Source organism: Mirounga angustirostris, unplaced genomic scaffold (genome assembly GCF_029215605.1).
Source record: "Mirounga angustirostris isolate CCGP_5_RB_7025 unplaced genomic scaffold, mMirAng1.0.hap1 SCAF_10, whole genome shotgun sequence".
NCBI classification, from domain to species: domain Eukaryota; kingdom Metazoa; phylum Chordata; class Mammalia; order Carnivora; family Phocidae; genus Mirounga; species Mirounga angustirostris.
Genome location: NW_026991718.1, coordinates 104,768,481 through 104,791,133, shown reverse-complemented (window position 1 = coordinate 104,791,133; position 22,653 = coordinate 104,768,481). Strand labels below are relative to the sequence as shown.

At 37.4% G+C, this 22,653-nt stretch overlaps 1 protein-coding gene across 8 annotated transcripts in view; it reads left to right on the top strand.

The window, feature by feature from the left end:
• PLCB1 (phospholipase C beta 1) overlaps positions 1-22,653 on the top strand; it is a 683,394-nt gene that overhangs the window by 221,326 nt on the left and 439,415 nt on the right. For all 8 annotated transcript variants that reach the window (XM_064572834.1, XM_045885403.2, XM_064572835.1 and 5 more), the window contains one exon: positions 4,260-4,328. In XM_064572834.1, coding sequence (XP_064428904.1) covers positions 4,260-4,328 — 69 coding nt within the window. The remainder of the gene's footprint in view (positions 1-4,259; positions 4,329-22,653) is intronic.

The window sequence follows — 22,653 nt, the reverse complement described above, 5'->3', positions numbered from 1 at the left end:
GTCAAGGTAGCCCGCAGGCCTTTGGACACTCCAACCCTCTTTCCATTGTTGGATGGGTTTAGAGGTGAGAGAGAACCAGTTTCCTTCTTTCACTTTTCTAAGGATGTCTCTAATGTTATTAAGTATAAAATAAAGGTTATCTAGTATAACATTTTCAGCAAACAAACTAATGTCAGTCATTGCTTAAATTTGTGAACAGAGACATTTGCTTGTATAGGGTGAAATTTAATGCTAAGAACACTTATTAGAATTGGTCTTGATGCCATCTGTCATTCAGTAGTTTTTCTTCAATTAAACTGAACTGAAGCCTAGATTATTAACCACTAGGCATGCGTTTGCATTCAGTAGGTAAATATTTTTATTTGACACTTTCCTGTATAAAGGAATGACAGTTGTAGATTCTTCCTAGAACGTACTATAACATATTAAGTAATGTATAATTTTATCAATCATAGTCACCTAAAAAGCCTTATAATAACAACCGCATGAATGAGTGTATATTAGAGCTTGTCAAAGTGTGTTCTATGGACCAGCAGCATCCACAGCACCTGAGAGCTTATGAGAGATGCAGAGTCTCAAGTCTATCCCAGTCCTGCTGAACCAGAAACAGATGGATGGCACCCAGCCAGTCTGTGTTTTAAGCTTTCCAGGTGACTCTAATGCAGGCTAAGGTTTGAGAGCCACTGAAAAGTGTTATCATACTCATTTTATAGATGATACAGTTGATGCTTGGTATGGGACAATGATTGGTTGAATACATAACCAGTTAATTTTAGGGCCCTTCTTCGAACCCATGGGGGGACCTTCCTACTTAAATGTCATGTGACCTCCCTCTCTTAAAGAAATGAGTAAAGGAATAGTGAATTCCATAAAGCCGGAAATCAGTATCTCTTCAATGAACCGAGAAAGGGACCATTTCACTGCTTTCTAGTAATGAAAGTGAGTTGTTCAAACTATTTACTTGAGAAAATTAACCTAGAAAAAGTTTTAATGACACAAACAATGTTTTTGTGGTCCTGTGCATTGGGTTCCACATTTCTTTTTATTGGAGGAGACAGAATGGGCTATCGTTAAACCCCAGAGGGGAGGCTATTGCATGTTAATAGAAGTGGGAGATACTATTTTAATCATTGCTTTCTACTCCAGTGAGTCCATGGACAGCTTTTCCACCTGGGTCTTTCCCATGCCACATTACCCACGTTAATAGTGCCCTGCGGTGGTTTTTCTGCACACACAATTTTACACGCAAGCGAAAGAAGTTTCTTAGTCGCTGTGGTATCGGAATGAATCCCCAGGGCAGCTGTTGTTAAGTACCTCTCTGTGACTTGGGGAATGAATGTTTCCTCTTGAGTTGAGAGTAGAAAACAGTGTTCATTATCTGTAATGTAAAAGTCTATATAATGACTCCTGCTAAGATCTAGTTCTTTGTGAACTCAATTTGGGTTTTGTGTGTATAAACAAATAAGTGAAATTTAAGTCTATTGTTTCCTCAACTGGGAGGAACTTCTTTGAAAAGAAAATGTGGCTATAAAATTAGGTGCATGTATTATGTGTGTGTGTCTGATTTCTATCCTGCATATATGTAAAACATCATGTAACATATATGGAAAACTGTACTACACATAAATGTCAGTGTCTTATGGATAAAGAGGACACACATGTAATGCCTACCGTGTCCAGAAGTGTTTGTGATAACTCTCCATGAACCCCTGTTGTGTATCTCGAGTGACTTGCAGTTTCCTGCACACAGTTCCTGCCTCTGTGCATTTGCACCTACTGTTTCCTCTTCCTATAACTCTCCTCCCCCTCAAAACCACAGAATTGTAAGGCTGGCAAACTGTTTCTCATCCTTGTGTATTAGCTGAAAAGATGTCATAGCCCACATCTGCAGTATACTTTGAAATGTCTCCTTTAGAGTATAATAATTGGCTTTGTGAAGGAGCTGCTCAAAACAGTTGTCTGTTTTCTATTTTGGTGTCATTCCTCTGTACCAAGCGTGTACCTGACATGTTGCAGCATTTGATAAATAATACTCCAGGGAATTGATGACTGGCATTTCCACTTGGATAAACCCCTCAAACCAACATCTCCAAAATGCATCATCATTTTGTCCATACTTCCAAGTCCCAGTTTGGAATATGGAAACCCTCGGGCTATCCATGTCTTCTGTCTTCCCTTTAGGCAATTCTTCCTCCATATTATGGTTCTCATCTGTCTTCCAGTTACCTACCTAATGAAGGTAGCTTCATTTGGTCTCCTGTCTCTCAAATGTCCACTTGGTTCTGGTTTTCTGGATGAAGCTTCTTCAAGCCTGGTTCTCTTCTTGTGTCTCTCCTTCCAACACAAGTTTTGATAGTCTTACTGTGGAGATAAGAAGCCCAGACCAGATATTCCAACTCCTCAAGTCTGAGGACTTTATTATGCATTTCCCTAAGTGAGGCATTGAGCCCTGCATTGATGCCATTCTTTTCTAGCACTCATGAGGTGACCTTCAGTATTGTGGATGGTATGGCCTTAGGGGAACTTTGGCACCAGTTGTTCTGTCCTGCAAGATCTTTGCTGGGTGGCTCCCTGTCACACCCCAGAGTTTGGGAGGATTTCCAGAGTCACACTTGGCAAGGAATGGGTCGAGGGATTTGCTAAAATGAGGAAAAGCAAACTTAGACAGCTAGGGTGAGGAAAAGAGAAGAAGGCACTGTTTCTTGACTGCCTTCACAGAGAAGGTATGCGGGAGCCAGGTGTTGTTGGACCTGCTGTGTGGTTGTTGTGCATCCCAGCAGACAGACTCTACCTCCCCCATGACTGTTATACTGTACTCATGAGATCAACCTTAGGTGCAAGAAATGAATCAGGCCATTTTGCATAGAACATTTGGAATTGGTGGCGGCTGTTTGAAGGAATTGTCTGAGAACCCCAGCTACGAGAACTTGGGGACATTAAGACCTATGAGAAATTACATCCACTCCTATCCAGAGAGTCTGAGTAGCTGAATAATGATGTAGTGCCTCCTACAAGGAGAAGGGGATAGGATGGCTGCATCCAACTCTTTTGTTATCAGCATGGGTTGGATGGATGGCTGGAGTCACTTTAAGATGACTGTTCGTTGCAGTACAGTTCCATCTCACTGATGTAGGGTCTACTGTATAACTCGGTGATGTGGGTGTCACAAACCTCATGGCTCAGTGTTCTAAGATGGACTCTCAGGGTTTCCATCCTTTTGCCTGTATCCCTTTCCGGTATCATCTCCCATGACTTTTCTTCATATGTTCTGTGCCCCAGGAATGGAACAATGAATGTTGCCCATGAGAATCCCTTCCCACAGTGCCATTACATCTTCCCTGTGCTCTTTCTTCCTCCTGGATGCCCCTCTATCCCTGTCCTCCTCCCTACCCGCAATGTTCTCCATCTCTAAACATCTAAAGGCTGTGAATACCTCAAGGCTCTGCCCAAAACTCTAGTCCTTTCTCATCTGGATTTGCCAATGTTATGCCTTCCAACTCCTCTTCTCCATGCTCAATGACTCTTCCAAGGACTTTTCTCTGGGACCCTGGGGGAACAACTTTCTTTTCTCTTTTGACCCCCATAGCAGTTAACTTTAAAGTTGGCATGAGCACATTCTCCCATGTCTTATGTATATACACTTCTTTACTCCCCTGTTTGATGGCAGGTCCATCCAGAGGCGCTATCATATTGTATGTATCTTGTATCCTAGAGTAACTTGCATTTTATAGGTGTTCAGTAATATATCATGAATAAATGAAAAGATCGGGGCATAAGATAGGTGTGCTAAAGGCTGGGGAGGGGGTAGGTAGGTGAGGCAGATTTATCTCTTTCCCTTGGCCAGGTGAGCTGATGGGAACCTCTTCCACCCCTCTTCCCCAAAACCCCATGCCATTCACATATCCTCACACTAAGACTGACTCTCAGGATTATTTTTTCAACTACAGGACAGGAAGGCCCAGTTCATCATGACTTAGGAATGGCTCATAGTATAGACTGGAGCCCCTAACCATGCCCATTATACTTTCAAAATGTCTTAGAACATACAGTAAACCGAACAGTTAGCAGTTAGCTATCTTGCTGTTTCCATTCCAATTCCACTGGTAAACGATGTGAGAGAAAAAAAATATCCTAACTGCAGAGAAATCTCCAGGCAGATCCCAAGAGAACATTATTTTTTAAAAAGTGATGTCAATGATATAAAACAAAGAAAAGAGATCTGTGTGGATGCTTAACAATTTCCCATTTTTGCCTTCCAGGAGACGGAGCTGTTAGATCTCAGCCTTGTCAAGGATGCCAGATGTGGGAAGCATGCCAAAGCTCCCAAGGTAGGAAGTGGAGCCTTGTGCCCACACCAGATGTTGCTTTGAGTGTTTCGCTGTGTCATGGTATCAATTAATTGCCCCAACTAAAAGTTTCTCTGTTGTCGATGTTGTAAAACACAATAAAACAGCCAGTCCTTCCAGAAGCCTCTATGCCTTAAACATTCCCACTTTTGTTAAAAGAAGGTAACAGGGAGTAAATATATAGGCAGTTGGACATGGGGGCTTGCTGTCTGTGCTCTAATTTTAGTTTTGTTTGAAAAATATATCACAATGCTAGAGATGCTGGGTAATTCTCAATAGTTAAGATGTGCTTGAAATTACTTGAAACCTTCCTTGAACCTCCTATTCATACATGAACTAACCTTTAGACATGATGAATAATTATAGTATAATTAGAATAATTAGAATTGTAGTTCTAATACTTTGCAACTGCCATAATTCCATCCATGAAGCCAAAGGCTCTGAAGTTCTTCTATAAATGTCACTAGTGAAGATCTGCAGAACTTTGGGATTGGATCGGTTGTGTGGCCCATCAATTCATTTTCGCTTGAAAAACTTACTGCAGACATATTCAAAGCAGTGTTTGCAGTTTATTTATTTTTTGAAGATTGTTTAAAAATGTTGAATAAAGAACATACATACATTTTTTTTAACTTAGATTCTCTGGTGGAGTCTAGTAACAGAGTGTGTTGACTTGTCATGAAAGTGGGAAACTACTCCTTATTGTATTTAAATCTTAGTATTCTAAATACTTCCTTTCTAGCAAAGATAATATTGTCAAATAGGGAAGTACAGGTGCCATTCAGGAACTCCTGCCTCTTACCATAATTGATATAAAACTAGCGATTTTCTATTTGAGTATCTGCCTGCAACTGTTGTTTTATTCTTTAAAAGTCAAAATACTTTCCTTGACATTAAAAATGATCTGTTGCTGTGGAGAGGCAGAAAGAGAAAAAAAATCACCTAGAATGATTATTCTTCAGATATGTAACAGTGCAATAGTTGTTGGCAAATTCTGCCATGGAAAAACACCCAAATACTGCCTTTACTGCTGTAGGAGTTAAGCCCATCGATAGGAAAATGTGAAAAATGAAAAGATAGAAAAATCCGAATTACTTCGCAAAGTTTTCTCTAAGTGTTTTCATGGGCAAAGTCTTTTATTTGCCTTCACCTCTTCGTAATATAATAGAATTGCAGTTGTTTGGTCTTTTAATTTTGCAGCAAGCTTGTCATTATTAATGCTTCACTGGTGATTCAGAATTGTTCAGTTTTTAGTGTGGGAAAGAAATTTTCTTCTTCTTTCCCCCAAAGCGTTCCAGCCAAGTTTCACGGGAGCCTGTTAGTTCCAAGAACTTTATTGATAGCATAGTCATAAAGTTTGCCTTTTTTAAAAAATTTTATTTATTTATTTGAGAGAGAGAGAATGAGAGAGAGAGAGCATGAGGGGGGGAGGGTCAGAGGGAGAAGCAGGTTCCCTGCCGAGCAGGGAGCCTGATGTGGGACTCGATCCCGGGACTCCAGGACCCTGACCTGAGCCGAAGGCAGTCGCTTAACCAACTGAGCTACCCAGGCGCCCTAAAGTTTGCCTTTTAATGCAAGTGTATTGACCTAACTTGAAATTTCATGATCAATATTGGTTAAAACTGCTGCCTACACGCTGTCAGACCCCCTTTGTCTGCAAGCATCAGAGGCCAAGTCAGCTCTGGGGCTTCTGTCTCTCTCCTTCATTGCAGGACCCAGCCTGCTTATCAGTTCAGTGTTTCATTTATGGATGCCATGGGATACATGTCTATTGAATGATGATAAAGGAACAGAACCAGGGTCTGTTCTGTGCTCAGCTGATAAACCACTATTAGATCCTAAAATACTTTTCTTAAGGACAGACGTGTGCACTCAGAATACTCTGGCTTTTACCGTTTTTGTTTTTGTTTTTTTCCACCAAAGATTGCTTTCTCTGTGGATTATCAATGTTCTTGGCTTTTTTCCTTTCCGTTCCTTGCTGGTGTTCAAGAACTTCAGTTGACTTTCGTATTTTAAAAAACTGGGTTCTGTTGCATCAGGCGTCCTCATGGGCAACATGGTGATCATAATAATGACAACAATAACAGTAATTATAATAATAATAATAATAAGAAGAAGAATGAATGGGCACTTCATATCATTGCCATAAGGACTGAATGAAAATTCATTAGCAAATCTTTAGCAGAGGAGTTCTCAAATTTGACTGCTGTGGAATCACCTGGAGAGCTTTAAAAACCGATGATGCCTGTTTCCTACCCCCAAAGATTCTAGTGTTCCAAGTGTAGTGTAGATTTTTGAAAAGGGCTTTTGAAAAGAAGATTTGCAGCAAAATCTGAGCACCGCTGCCTTAACTTATCACTGCTATTTAATAAGCACTTGCTAAATATTAGCCAGTGTTATTGGTGTTATTGTTATCTTTGTATTTATTATTATTAAAAATTTCCATCAGATTCACAGGAAGTCAGTTTTTAGTTCTCTTAATGTGGAAAAGTTTATGTTGTAAACAGAGATTGGGGGACGGGCTTGGCCAAAAGGGGCTTTGTGGTTTGACACGCACGAAAGAAGGTGATATTACTATCAGTTTAAAAGTCTTTCAGTTACAAAAGAAAATCCCAGCTCAAACTGGATAAATAAAAAAAAAATTATTAGAAATGATTGGAATGCAGGGCGCCTGGGTGGCTCAGTTGGTTAAGTGACTGCCTTCGGCTCAGGTCATGATCCTGGAGTCCCGGGATCGAGTCCCGCATCGGGCTCCCTGCTCGGCAGGGAGTCTGCTTCTCCCTCTGACCCTCCTCCCTCTCCTGCTCTCTGTCTCTCATTCTTTCTCTCTCAAATAAATAAATAAAATCTTAAAAAAAAAAAAAAAGAAATGATTGGAATGCATTGAAAATGCCAATGGAAGTGTAGGGTCCAGGTGAAGGCTCGTACACCTCCTCAAAAACTGTCACCAGGGAATATGTATTTCTTTCTCTTGCCAGTCTGGCTTCCAAGGTTCTGGAAGCGGTTTTTCTTCCATCCTCAGGATCCCATTTGTGGCCATCCTCTGCTTGCAGCTCCAGGCTTCCCCAAGTAGCAGCAGTTGGATAGGGGAATCAAAAGAGAGATCAGCTTCCTGAATATAACCACCTTGTAGAAGGAGGCGAATGGCCCCGGGGGCGGGGATGGGGTAGGGGTGGGGATAAGTAAGAGGAGACCATTGTGTTGGCTTGAATAAAAGCAGCAGGACCCAGAGCATAAGATTAAAAAGTGTCAAGATAATCACTATGGAGTGAGAGAAGCATGGAAACTCCGGATGGGTGGGCAATGTAACATGAAGACAGATTGAGTGGAAGACATTCTGGGGGCTTTATAGACCGTAAAGGAAGGAAGAACATGTGTGGAGCAGATATTATTTATCAAAATACTCAGGCACCCCCTGCAAATATTTATCTGTGTATTGGTATTATTTTTGTTTTTCACAGCATCTCATTACATAAAAATTCACGATCTAGCTGAAGATGAACTGTTTCCTATGCCTGCTGTGATTGGAAATAACATTTATAAGAAATGGAAGATCTTCTATGTGTTGCCCATTAACGAATTTTAAATGTCGACTCCCAACACAGTATATGAAATTCCAGATTGGCTTTTCTGTATGCAGCCTTTGTTCTAGTTATCAGTTTCAAAATTTCTCACTGGAGAGAAATTGGAAGATTTTTATCCACATGTAAAAAAGTAAAAGAGAAAAAAAATCTTATCCTTTGAAATCTAAAAGGTGTTTATGTTTCCTTCTTCGCTCTCTCTCTGCCTCCCTCCCAGGCTTATAAAGGGCACATAGAGGCAAAGTGCTATGGGATATGCATCTTGCATGTGCTAAGTACACATATTCTCTTGGTCTTCATTTCAAAATGAGCTTTACTTTTGGGCACCTGGGTGGCTCAGTTGGTTAAGCGACTGCCTTCGGCTCAGGTCATGATCCTGGAGTCCCGGGATCGAGTCCCGCATCGGGCTCCCTGCTCGGCAGGGAGCCTGCTTCTCTCTCTGACCCTCCCCCCTCTCATGCTCACTCTCTCTCTCTCATTCTCTCTCTCTCAAATAGGTAAATAGAATCTTTAAGAAAAAAATTTAAAAAAATGAGCTTTACTTTTAAAAAGAGGGTTTATCACTGTGGTTTCTGATCTATTAGTGGTAGTTCCTCACCCAAGCAGATCAATTTCGTGGCTCATGTACAGCATTAATAAAATGAAATAGATCTGACTAGAATGAAAAATATCAGCATCTTATGCAGAGCAAGTTGTTTTGTGAAACTTCTTTTGTGCATGTGAATGTATGTTCTGGATCCCAACATGAAGTGTATTTTTTTTACTATGGGCCACATCAGAAAGTTTTCAAAAAATGCTACTGAAAAGATAGTTTCTCAAATAATACATTATATGTTTAAAAAAAAAAAAAGAAGAAGATAGCAGGAAGGGAAAAATGAAGGGGGGGAAATCGGAGGGGGAGACGAACCATGAGAGACTTTGGACTCTGAGAAACAAACTGAGGGTTCTAGAGGGGAGGGGGGTGGGGGGATGGGTTAGCCTGGTGATGGGTATTAAAGAGGGCACATATTGAATGGAGCACTGGGTGTTATACGCAAACAATGAATCATGGAACACTACATCAAAAACTAATGATGTAATGTATGGTGATTAACATAATAAAATAAGAAAAAGAATAAACACACACACAAAAGACAGTTTCTTTATCCTCAGGATTCTTAGGGCATATTCCATCTGTAGGTGTACTGAAAAGTAGACGAAGATGTGGGTTTGGATGCCAGTTCTGCCAGTAACACGTTTTTGTCTGTCCCTCTACTTTCTCATCTATGAAATGGGGCCGGGGGGGGCACAGGATTTTAGGTGTGTAAGTTGGGTTAACCCTTGATTCCAATTTTTAAAATGAGAAGTTGTGGCACCTGGGTGGCTCAGTCGGTTAAGCATCCGACTCTTGGTTTCAGCTCAGGTCACTATCTCAGGGTCCTGGGATCCTGCCCCGTGTTGGGCTCTGTTCTCAGTGGGGAGTCTGCTGGAGATTCTCTCCCTCTGCCCCTCGCTGACTTGTGCTCTCTATCTCTCTCAAATAAATAAATAAATAAATAAATAAATAAATAAATAAATGACTGTTTAAAAAAAAAATGAGAAGTTAATCAAGCCAAGGCACACCATCTTACAGATTATAAACCTAATGTTGAGAAGTTTGCATGCCCTAAAACTATTTACCTTGGTTGTAGAAAATCAGATGAATTTAGTAAAAAAAATCAGGTCACATTCTAACCAAGGTAAGGTGCAATGCAAACAAAAATAAAAGAAAAGAAGAAAGATTTATGTGAAATTTTGCACATGGCTTCTTGAAAGCAATTGTAGCATTGCTTTGGACTCCATAGAGACCCTGTGATTATGGAAGCTGTTCCAGGTTTCCAACATGAAAACTGTTGCTGACATTCACTTTCAATAATACTTGTAGCAATACCATTGAAAAATATTTCTATCATCTTATTTTCAAATTGTGTATCGTCCAAAGAAAACTGCTCCACGTACTTAGCTGACAATTAACCAACTCATTCTATTGATAAAGTACAGTTTATTTCAGATGTGTAATGTTAATTGGAATACAAGTTCCTCGTATATATCTAGAGTACAGTAATTCTGTGTGGCTTATAGTATCATTAGAATCATGTAAGATAGATTACAGTAAAATGAAATTTTAAAAATTGATCAGCTTTTGTTTTTCTAATCCCTAAATAAAAATGGCTTCTAAAGTCTTTAAATGTGGATTTGTAAAGCAATATACACCACAGTGTCTAGCCGTACAAGCAGACTCCAGCATCTCACTGGGTGGGGGAAACAGGTAACAGATAAGTCCCACTGAGACACCCAAAGCAGGGCAGAGACCGTTGACAATGAGTGGTAGAGACCATTGACCATGAGTGGTAGAGTACTTGCTGCTTTCCAGAGTCATAATGGAGTAAGTTCTATTGACAAGATGAGGTGATATGAACGGAGAGACATTAATTAAGAAATGAAGCAGCATTCCGGGCAGAGGGCAGAGCAAGAGCAAAGGCCCTGAAGTGGGAACATGCTTGATATATTTGAGGAGTAGCGAAGAAGCCAGTTGGTTACAGTAGAGTGCAAGACAGAAAGGATGATAAAGGCCGGGAAGTAGCCAAGGGCATATTATTTTGGCCTTGTAAACCATGCTAATGACTGTGGTTTTTTCTTCTGAGAGACCTAAGAAGGGATCTGAAAGTTCTGAGCAGAGTAGTGATAAGATCTGATTTTGCTTTTAAAAACATCACTGACCACTCACTGCATGGAGTGTAGACCATAGCAAAGAAAGGAAGAAAAAGGAAGAAGAAGGGACGCCAACCAAATGGCTATTGCAAATATCCGGGGCAGTGTTGATAATGATTTTGACTGAGAGGTGTAGAGCTAATGGGAAAAAAAAAGTCAGAATCTGAATTGGAAGGTAGCACCACAGAATTTGTGAATGCATTGGATGTGAGGTATGAAAAAAGGAATCAAGAACAATGCTTAGTGTTTTGACCTGGGAAAGTGGAAGAATTGAGTTGCCATGTCCTAAGTTGGGGAGGAAGAAACACATTTAATCAGAAAAACTCAGAGTTGGGTTTTTTGGATAGTTAAAGTTTGAGGTGCCTATTTGACTTCTATCTGATGATGGCCTATTTGGATATACTGGTGTTCAGGGGCAAGGTTGGCCATGGAGTTGTAAGTGAATATTTAAATCTCAAAACTAAGTGAGGTCTCTTATGGAATATACGTATAGAAGGAAAAGGACTGATAACCTGAGCCCTGGGACCTCCAGCATTTAAACTTCGAAAAGATGAAAAAGAGCCAGGAAAGAGATTGAGAATGGTATATACCCAAGAGAATTGAAAGCAGAGGCTTCAGGGTGGCCGGGTGGCTCAGTTGGTTGAGTGACTGCCTTCGGCTCAGGCCATGATCCTGGAGTCCGGGGATCGAGTCCCACATCGGGCTCCCTGCTTGGCAGAGAGTCTGCTTCTCCCTCTGACCCTACCTCCTCTTGGGCTCTCTCTCTCAAATAAATAAATAAAATCTTAAAAAAAAAAAAAGAAAGCAGATGCTTCAAACAGATATTTGTACACCAGTGTTCACAGTGACATTATTCAAAATAGCCAAAAGGTGAAGACAACCAACATATCAAATGCTAGATGAATGGATATACAAAATATGGTACACATAAACACAAACACACACATGCCACACACCACCCACCCACACACATACACACAATGGATAATTATTCAACCTTAAAAAGAAATGAAATTCTGACACAGGCTCTAACATGGATAAACTTTGAAGACATTATGTTAAGTGAAATAAGCCAGACACAAAAGGACACATATTATAGGATTCCACTTATATGAGGTAACTAGAGTAGGCAAATCCATAGAGCCAGAAAGTAGAATGGCAGTTTCCAGGGACTGGGAGGAGAGAAGAGGAGAATGGGAAGTTATTATTTAATGGGTACAGAGTTTCAGTTTGACAAAATTAAAAAGTTCTGGAGATGAATGGTGGTTGATGGTTGCATAACACAACAATGAATATTACCTAATGTCAGTAACCTGTATACTTGAAAATCATTAAGATGGTAAAGTTAATGGTATACATATTTTACCACAATAAAAAAAAAAAAAAGGAAAAGACAGAAGAAGCAACCAGTGAGGAGGGAGAAGAATCAGAAGAGAGTATTTTCTGGATATCTAAAAAAGTATTTCAAGAAGGAGGGAGTAGTCATCTAGGTAAAATGGTGGAATTTCCGTCTAGCTTTTTTTCTCACTTTTGTACACTTTTAATTTTATTGAAGATACCATTTTATATATGCTTTAATTTTTCCCCTATATCCACAGCATTTCCTGCTAATATCCAAAATAGGCTATTTATTTAAGGGTTGTCAAATCCCAAATAGCTCATCATAGGATCTGGATGCCAATATATAAATCTCATAATGAGCTGTTATTTGGATGTTCTACAACAGTGGTTTCAATGAATCATCCATGAGGCTGGAGTTGAAATGAGTGTTTTATTTATTGTCCCCCTTTGCTGATTATAAGCTATTTTCCTGACTTTGTAAAGATTCCACCATTGTGTGAAGCCACAGTCATAAAAATGTGATGCAGAAATTTGAAGTTGAGGGAAGAAGAAAACCCTTTATACAACAAAATAAAGGTTTCTTTCTTTTTCTCTCAATCGCCAAGGAGCTCTAACTTTGACCCATGTTCTTGGTTCCACCTATTTCTTAATTTACCTGACATGTTGCAAGAGTTTTTGTTTGTTTGTTGTCATCCTGTTTCCATAAAAGTATTTATTTACATCTTTACTAAATGGAGAAAAGTAGAGCTTAAAATTTCACAGAATTATCTGTGTGTGTGTGTAATGATTTTAACAGCAAGTCACATTTACCTCCAGATGTAAATTATATGGCATGGTTCCTTTCTTATGTTCATTAAATTCCATAGATGTCAGTGGTTTGGTTTCCTTGGAAACAAAAACCTTTATATAACTAGTCAGAGATTTGGTAGCAGAAGTATCAGGATGCTGAGGGAGGTATAGGTATCTATTTGCATTAAAACGCTTCTGCCTCTTCCATCTGCCCCTCATCTTCATGGTCATTCAATAGTGAACAAGGGAAGATTTTAAAAGCTACCATTAAAGTATAGAATATCTTTTCTAATGGTTAAAAGCTTTTTACTTCTTTTCAAGCAATCACAGAGAGGCTAAGTCTTTTCTGGGATGTTGGTGTAAATTCCCAAATTTGAGAAGAGTATGTCTCTTATCAAGAATTGAATTTGAGCAGTATATATGTATATCCATCTGTGAAGTACAGCTAACTAAACATGTGTGTGGCTGAATAAAGATTCTATATTTTTTATAATAGCAAGTGTCTTAGGACCCTGCTGCCGAAGAGTTCATGAGGTCCCTGAAGGGTTATGGAGAGGGAATGGGGGACCACAGTTCTGCCCAGAGGTAATAGCAGGCCAAGGGCATGGCAGCCATGAACATTCTCATTTTGCTTAGAGAGGACCCCTTGTTGAAGACAGGATTAGTAACATGAGTTATCTAAACCTCAGGTATTTTCAGAAGGCTGTGACTCATTTTGCCATTGCTCCTACCTGGTATAATTTCAATCTAAACCCAATTTGTTCTACATGTGATGGTATAGAGTTGCATTTTGAAAATGTTTCTCAATTTTAGTTCTTACAAATGCAATGATACGCCATCTTGTGGATATATCTGATATTTATTTCATAAATTAATTCTGCATTGTGAACCGCCCTCTAAAGGGTTTTTAATTTTGGGTTCTAATGTAGAGATATAAGTAGTACTTGGGGAGCTTTTAAAATCTTGATGTGCAGGTCACACCCAGATCAATTAAATCAAAATGTCTGGTGTGGGTCTCGAGCACCAATGTTTTCTTTAGAGTTCCCCAGAGATTCCTGTGTTTAGCAAAGTTTTGAGAACCATTACTCCAAGGGAAAAGCACCAGTTTAAATGGATAGTTTCTTTTTTTTTTAAATAGGGATTTTGTGCAGTAAGGTATTGAGAATTTTCCTACAGTATTTGCTTGTCAAAAAGACTGGTTTTTAGTACAGTTTCCCTTGAACTTGATTGGGTTTAGTTAACAAAATGCGTCATGGTGTTTGTATTAATCTCCTCCCACTGCCTTAACAAAATACCACAGACTAGGTGGCTTAAAATAACAGAAATTTATTTCCTCACAGTTCTGGAGACTAGAACGGATCAAGGTAACAGCAAGGTTATTTTCTTCTGTGATCCGTCATCTTGGCTTCTGGATAGCTGGCTTCCTTCTTTGTCCTCACATGGTCTTGTCTGTACTGATCAATGTCCTAATTTCCTCTTGTTTTAAGGACAGCAGTGGTATTGGATTAGGGCCTATCCTCACAGCTTCATTTTAACTTAATTACCTCTTTAAAGACCTTAGCCCCCCGAATACAGTCACATTCTGAAATACTGGAGATTAGGACTTCAACATATGAATTTTGTGGGGACACAATTCAGTTTATGATACTATTTCCTTATTACATTATAAAACCAAGTTTATGATTTCCTTCTTTATAGGGAGTGGTACTGTAGGATTATTTCAAAAGTGATCTAATATAAATAGATTTTTTTTCTTTATAATCATAAGATTGTCAAAGTGGATAAAATGGGTAGTGGGAATCATTTCAGAAATAGGCTTTATGGCTTTTAAAAAGTGCCTTTATTTCAGAATATGTTGTTTTTTCTTATTACTAGCACATTTGTGCTCATTTTTTCATACATCAGACCACCCAACAAGTGTCCTTGTGCATTGTGAATGCTTAATAACTTGTAGTCATTAAGTTCATACGCCCTGAGGTCAGATGGCCAAGACTCAAAGCCAATAACTAGCTGTAACTCAGCTAGTTCTTCTGCATCTCTGAGACTTAGTTCCCCACCTGAATTTATGGAAATAATCTCCATGTTTAACTTATCTGGTTGCTGCAAGGACTCAGTGATAAAAATGCATATAAAACAATACAACTTTCACATCTGTTGTATACCTCGCATACATTTTAGCCATCATCAGAGTGAATTTTAGTAAGAAATAAAATGTATCACTGATGCTCATGTGATATATTGTAGTAGCAAAAGCAAGATAGAGTTACCAATTTACAGCGAAATTCCATGCTCTACTATGGATCGCTTCAGAATGAGAGATTTATACTTTGTAGTTCTGGTATTTATACTTACCCATGAAAATCTATTTTTTATATATTAACTGTACAAAAATGAAGTTGAAGCATATTTAGCTTTGCAGCCAAACACCTGCCCACAGAGGGCCATCGGTAATCCATTGCACTAAGACTTACTGTTCTTTTTTTAAAACTATCTGGATTTGCAAGCAGTTAAATAGATTTTCCCAACCATCAAAATAATTTTAGAGCAATTTGCTTTCAGTTAAGAACGTGTTGACATATTTCTCTGCCTTACAAAGCCATGGCAGCAAAATCTGAAATGTATTTTGAAATGGAAGAACAAGGTTTGGGGTCAAAGAGACCCAGATTCAAATCCCAGTGCACATATTAACTGAGAGATCCTGGGAAGGTTTCTTAGTTTCTTGGTGCAATGATAATTCCTGCTGGCTAGGGTTGTCTCGTGAGTTGGATTATGGTTTGTAACTAGACCCAAATTTTAATGTTGGACACTTTGGGAGGTCACTCACGGCTACTTAACTATCTGCCTTTGGTTCATTCACTTTTCAATTTCTACTTCTTAGCACTCAGTGAGTCTGATAGATAATTAAGCATTTATATAACTTAAATTGTTTTCTTTTTGAAGATCAGGTTCTAAAGTAAGTTGGCACACAATTTGACACCTGGCCCAACAGCAGAAAAAACTGGAATGTGATTTGACACATGACGTAACAGGAGAAAAATTCTGCAGAAGGGGAGGTAATATTTATGGAGTTATTGACACAATTAAGAAACATACATACCTGAAATGGCTTTCTCAGCCATAAAGTGTGATATCATGATATTGGTTTGTGAGGCTGCTCAGTGGGGTGGAAGGAACTTAAGAGTATGTGCTAGTTTCTTCTGAGAATTTTGCTTTTATCATCTTTGAATGGGAAATGGTTGAAAATTATTACATTTATTCGGTTTACCATAAAAACGTGAAATCCTACATGGCAGACTTTGGGTATGATATCTGACACAAAGTGGGTATGTTCAGGGACAAAAGAATACTCTCGCCATAGTTGTTTTTTTTTTTTTCTCTTTTCTGAATGTGAACACAACATTCTTAGCAGTCTAAAACGTGAAATTTCAAGTACCTGAAGAAATAGTGTTGATCTTACATAAAAAGTGGCAATTAAAAGGCAAAATAATGTAGTAAAATATTTGCTACTTTACCCATATTTTTTAATGACAGAAATGAAATTTTCTAAGACTGCTGAGATTAATGTCTATAGCAATTTCGAGGTGATGGATTAACCAAACTAAGCAAAATTATTTGTTTGTGTCTAGTTGTGAAACAGGATCATTAGTTCTCACAGATCAGAATTCACCTTTCAGCTTCACTCACCAAGACATTTTCTCTGTGCCTCTTGGTCCTTCATCATCCAGATGTTTCTTGACATTTTAATTTGTATCCAGGAATTACCGATTTCAGGTTAGGACCAGTGGTGCTGGAAGAATTTGTTGATCACTGTTAACCATAAATGGGTGTAACCCTGTGACGAGTCACTTTATTTCCTCTCAGGGACAGAGAATACTCTAAAAAACGGTAACAGCATTTCTCCAAGTGAATTCATTGGAATACTAACAGGTGTAATGAGATAAAACTCTTGTCTGGTCAAATATGTTTGGAAGATGCTAGGTTTTTTTTTGTTGTTGTTGTTACAGAACTTCTCAGAGACTGATGTGTTGGACATGGATTAGGGCCATATTCCATTCTTTTATTGACAATGGACCTCTTTGTCAAGCATCTCACAGGATTAATGTTCTGCTGAATCTCTTTGGTAAATGTTTCTACAGTCAGTTCTCATGAAGTTTATCACACTCCATATTGGGACTGGAACACCAGCTTAAGAGCGATGCTTATTCCCACAATAGTGCCAATACCTAATTAAAGATATTTAAAGACCAAGTTCTTGGGTGATCTAAACCAGAAAGGTCTTTCTTTACGTGAAGATCCCTTGATAATATACAGCTGAGTTTTATCTTGTGCTCCATTGTGGATTGTTATTAATTTTAAACTGTATTAGTGTTGGTCTTACTTTGTCTTTTCTTCCTAATTTATACATTGGCTTTGACAAAAAGCCATCAGCATTGGCAATATATCATTCAAAATACGAGAATTTAATTTGTTTCTACAGTAGCTGGAATGTATTTTGGCATTTAGGCCAGCTTAATGCATGGTGCACCACTATAGTGGAATTCCAAGTCGACTGATAATTCTTTCAGGAGACCAGTTTCCTATCACTTTACATGTTTGCACTTGTGTAAAATTGATGCCACTTGGCTCTCTTGAAAGAATCGTAAGTTAAGATATAGCTTGAGTTGAGGTTAAATTAAAGGTGGTTAGAAGTTAGTTGGGGAGCAATAATTTTCAAAAGCCATAGCTTCTTCCTGGTTCCCTGTAGAGAAGCATTCCCATGAGTTGACTTAATACCTTGGAAGTGAAGTATTTAGCTCTGTCGCCTCAACGTGGAAGGGATAGCAGTGGTTAAGAGGCTCTACCAATGTTATCTGTGTGGCTACAGTCAATCACTTCATTTCCTCATGTCTTGATGGCCTCATCCATACAGTGAAGTTCAGAATACTATTTCTTAGGGTTTTTATGAGGATAAAAGACCATAATGTTTCATAGTCTTGGCTCTGTGTGTGGTAGCTATTGTTATTTCTGAAACTAGAAGTCATGAATTCCTACCTTTAATATACTTGCAGGTGGGGTCATTATCTGACAAATTAGACACATTGCTACATCAGCCATAGTCATAATTTTTTCTCTTATATTATGTAGCCTTCTCACTCTCTAGCTAAATTTTCATTTTCAATTATATCTTGAATGGCATATTTTTTAAAAAGCTGCGCTCATCATTCATATTTCAAAAATACTAAGATGATGTTTAAATTTTACATTAAACATTTCCTTACTAGGATTTGCAATATCTGCTTAAAAATTACTTGCCAGACATAATTTTTCTTTTTATAAATGTTAATTAAAAATTAAATTTCACTCTCTTTACTTGAAGTTAAATAAATAAGTCATTTGGTATCTGTATATGAATTACATTCGCTTTCATTTTTATGGTACCTTAGTGTGAATTTAATGAGAGTTAAAAAAGAAGTTTTATGTGTTGGGACACATACAGATGATCTGGGAAATTAACTATTGACTTGATTACTTTTGCCATAGGTAAATCTCTGCTATTGAAACTAAAGGTTAGTGAGAGAGATTTATTTTATTTTGGGGGACTCTGAAAATATAGTTCTATAATAATCAACTCCATTCATGCAATTTTGTTTGAATATTAAAGATTATTAAAAGGCATTAGCTACATATTTTTATTTACATACGTGAATACCAAATGAAAATTTAAATAAAATTAATTTAAGATCTTATATTAGTTCTGTCCCACATAGAGCTAGGAATGTGGAATAGCTGAATAATGCAAATAAAATTTGTGTTTACATAGTTTTAAAGTCAATGCTTCAAATAAATTAGTGCATAATATTGAAAAAGAGTAGATCTTAGAATGTCTAAAATAAAAATAGATATTTTATATGAGGTAGTAGTTGATAAAACCTTTGGAAAGTATATTGAATAAATTGTATAAGTAACAGCAACTGGACTTGATGTTTAATTTTATAGCTAGCTGCTCAAAATTTCATGGTTCCAGTTGATAAATCGTAAGTCAAATAATTTACTTGAAGGATACTGTGGAGCATTTGAAATACTGTAGAAGTGTGACTACAGCCCTTATTCTTACCATTTTTTTTCCAAAAAATGAAGTAAATTATTATTCTAGTGTGTAAATTACAAAAAAAAAAGTCATCATAGATCGATTCTCTGCTCCGTCAATATTTTCCCCCTGATACTTAACTGTTGTATTACATTGTTCACATTATTTAAGTAAATTCTTAGAAATATTCCAAGGAACTAGAAATTCACCAAGCTTCTTTTAATCATGTCCCTAAATGTTCTGCTTATAATTTACCAATATTCATGCTCAATTCAAGATGAATTGAGAAACCATGAAGTTGTAAAAGAAAATTAATATATGGAGCTGAATCATGCCTTGCCTTTGTGAACTGAGCTAGTTTCTCTGGCAACAAGATATTAGACAATAAATCATGCATCTAAAACCATATAGTTGCTGAGGCAGAGGGGAGCAAGAAGTTCAGGAGTGTCATCTGACTGTGTTGATGGCATCTTTGCCACAATTAATAAGGTGTGGCATGGTTAATTCAAGGGCAGAAATTCAGACTGTGGTGAATCCCAGCCCATTCAAAATATTTCTTTTTAATCCTGACAAAACATACTGCTTTAATAGCATTAGTTGGTATTAGTTGCATGCGGCAAAAATTTCACACACTATTAATTCTAGCACTACATTGGAACACTAGAATTATGCGTCTTTGGCTCCAAATAAATCCTTTTGGTTGTGTGACTGAGAAGAGGAAACCAATTATTTGGGGGGCCAGTCTTGAATTATTGCCTTCATAAAGGCTCGGTCACCAAAAATGGGAGGGTGGCACAAAGAGCAGTTTAAGAACAAGGTGGGGAGAGTGATGCAAAGGTATTCTGTCATTAATGTTGGCAACATCTGACGCTACTATAAAAAATGTGTTTGAAAAAATTGGAGACGAAATAAATCGCCTTAGAGCTTGGATAATTCCAAATATATAAAAGAAAAATCCCAGCCATGTGTTTATCTCCAAAAAGATCAGTGTTCATCAGTGCATTTGCATACATGTCATATTAAAGTTCACATGCTATCTTAAGTATGCCATGATGTTAAATATTTTTCATATTTATCAGTTTATGGCAGAGGAATAATCCATTGATTTGAAATTATATTAACTATTTACCATCCATTTACTGTAGAATAGTGACACAATTCCCATTTTATGTTTGCTATTGTAAGGAACCCTGAAGCAAGTATCTGTCTTCATTTACCAGTTTTTTTCTTTGTTGTTATTTCCTTAAATTATAGTCCTAGCTGTGGTTTTACCTGTCCAAATACTTCCGATTTAATCCATTGTTACAGGGTTCTTCCTCATTTTCTCTTCTTCCATGTAGCTATTTCTTTTTTCTCATAGTGGCAATTCTGTTTCCTTACTACATTAATACATGTACTGCTTTGTTACAGCCTACACAAAATAATTCCAAAATAAAAATACTAGTGTCACTAATAACACTCCACTTAGTGAAAACTCAGCCTTTCTTTGCAGGTCTCTTTATTTCTTAGAACATTTCTCAATCAGAATATAAGTTCCAAATGTATTAAAATTATTTTCTGTAGCGCTATATGAATTTGCTATACTATTGGATTCTTTTATTTATAGCTATATTCAGTTTGAGAGATTACTGTTCTTCATCTTTTTTATGAAATTTACTTTTTAAAAAAGATTTTATATATTTATTTGAGAGGGAGAGACAGAGATAGCGAAAGAGATAGCGAGAGAGAGCACAAGCAGGGAGGAGAGGGAGAAGCAGGCTCCCCGCTGAGCAGGGAGCCAGACAGGGGCTCAATCCCAGGACCCCGCGATCATGACCTGAGCTGAAGGCAGATGCTCAACTGACTGAGCCACCCAGGTGCCCCTTAAACTTATATTTTGAAAATGTAAAATATTTACATAGTTCAAAATCCAAAATTATATATGTAAGAATACTCAGAGAAGGCTCATTCCCATCCATATCCCTTTCACCCATTCCTACCCGCTTTCTAGTTATTTCCTTTCTGTGTTTCTGTTTGCAAAAATAAGGACACACACACACACACACACACAGAGCTATCCAGTCCCCTCATCTCATCTTTTCCCAATGATCTGAGATGCCACTTTTTCAAAATATATATCAAACATCCCTATCTTTCTTACACAAAATGTAGCATTCTATCTCGATGCTCTTACAGCTTGCCTTTTTCACTTAGCATAACCTCAAAACCACTCCATATTGGTCCTGAGGATCTTTTTCATTCTTCTATACAGTGGCGCATTATTTCCCTGCATGGGGTACTGTACTTTGTTCAGTCAATCTCTTATGTTCAGCAAGCATGTAGGCGGTTTCCAATATTTTGCTGTTTCGTATGAGGCAGAATTTAAAAAACAAAACTTTATGCAAGCCTTGCCTATTGTGCAGAGATCCAATTTTAGGGTACACTCTGAGGATTGTTTATTTTGCTAATTTCTCTTTTGTTGTGATCATTTTCTATGCCCCCTGCAATAGATAAGATGATATTGGTCCCCACACCCCCAGCCTCACCATATAGTGGATTGTCAAGTTTTTTTTTTATTTTGTCAATTTGGTAAGAAATGCTATTAATATAGTTTTAATGTTCATTTCTCTTACTATGCATGAAATTAAGCATCCTTTCATAGTTTAAGAGAATATATATATTTTCTTTATATAATATATATATTATATTATATATATAATGTTTTTTTCTACAACTTTCTACTCTTGTATTTTGCATCTTTTTCTATCTAGTATTTGGTCTTTTTTCCCCTTAACATTTTTAGAGCTTTTTAGGAGAATTAGTTCTTTATCTGTCACTGAGGTGCAAAAATGTTCTCCTGGTTTGTTTTTTGCCTTTTGAATTTCCTTAGTGCTCTTTGCCATGGACGCTTTTGTTTGTATTTTTATGTAGTCAACGTATTAATATTTTCTTTTATTGCTTTTGGATTTTGAGTCACAGAAAGTCTTTTTTCCATATCTAGTTTATCAAGAAATTCACCCACAGTTTTTCTCAAGTATGGTTTTATGATCATCTGGGATTTTTTATGTTGTGTGTTGTGAGGTATGGGTCTCATTTTATCTTTTTCTTACTTGATAGCCTTTTGTTACAACACTATTTTTTTGAAGTCCGTCTTTTGTCCTAATCTGGTATCTAGGTGTTCCAATATCATTTATTTAAAATCCAATTGCACATGTTTTCAACGTGCTGCTATCCAATTGTGCCAACACCTTTTATTTAAAAAGTCCATCTATTGCACAATTTATTTAAAAGTCCAGGTTTTGTCCTAGTGGGTTGAAATGCCACCTTTTTCATATACAATCTTTCCCTATGTACGTAGGTCTATTTCTGGACTATTTATTCTATTTCATTGTTCAGTCTGACTACTAACATCTATTAGAATACTTTAAATTCAAGTTCTATTAAGAAAAATGAATTCCAGAATAACAGAAAAAAAACCAGGGATTATAATTTGTTATTAACCCATTAGCTCTACCAAATTTTTATCTCAATACTATTCTTTCTTTTCCTCTTAATAACCACCACCCCCCCATGGAAAAATTTATGTTTTCCTTAGGCATTTTTTGGTGTGCCATTTTCTGATTTTACAAAAGTGTAATTTTTTAAAATTTCATTTTTAAAAAATCCTAGAAAATAGTAAACAGAATCATTATCAGTTAAGCAACTGACATTATCTTATAAATTTAATCACAAGGCTCAGGAAATAAAATAAGAGAACACTTGTGGTTATTCTGTCTTATAAATTTGATTCTTAGAAATCTTTGCCATCATCGAGTTGTTC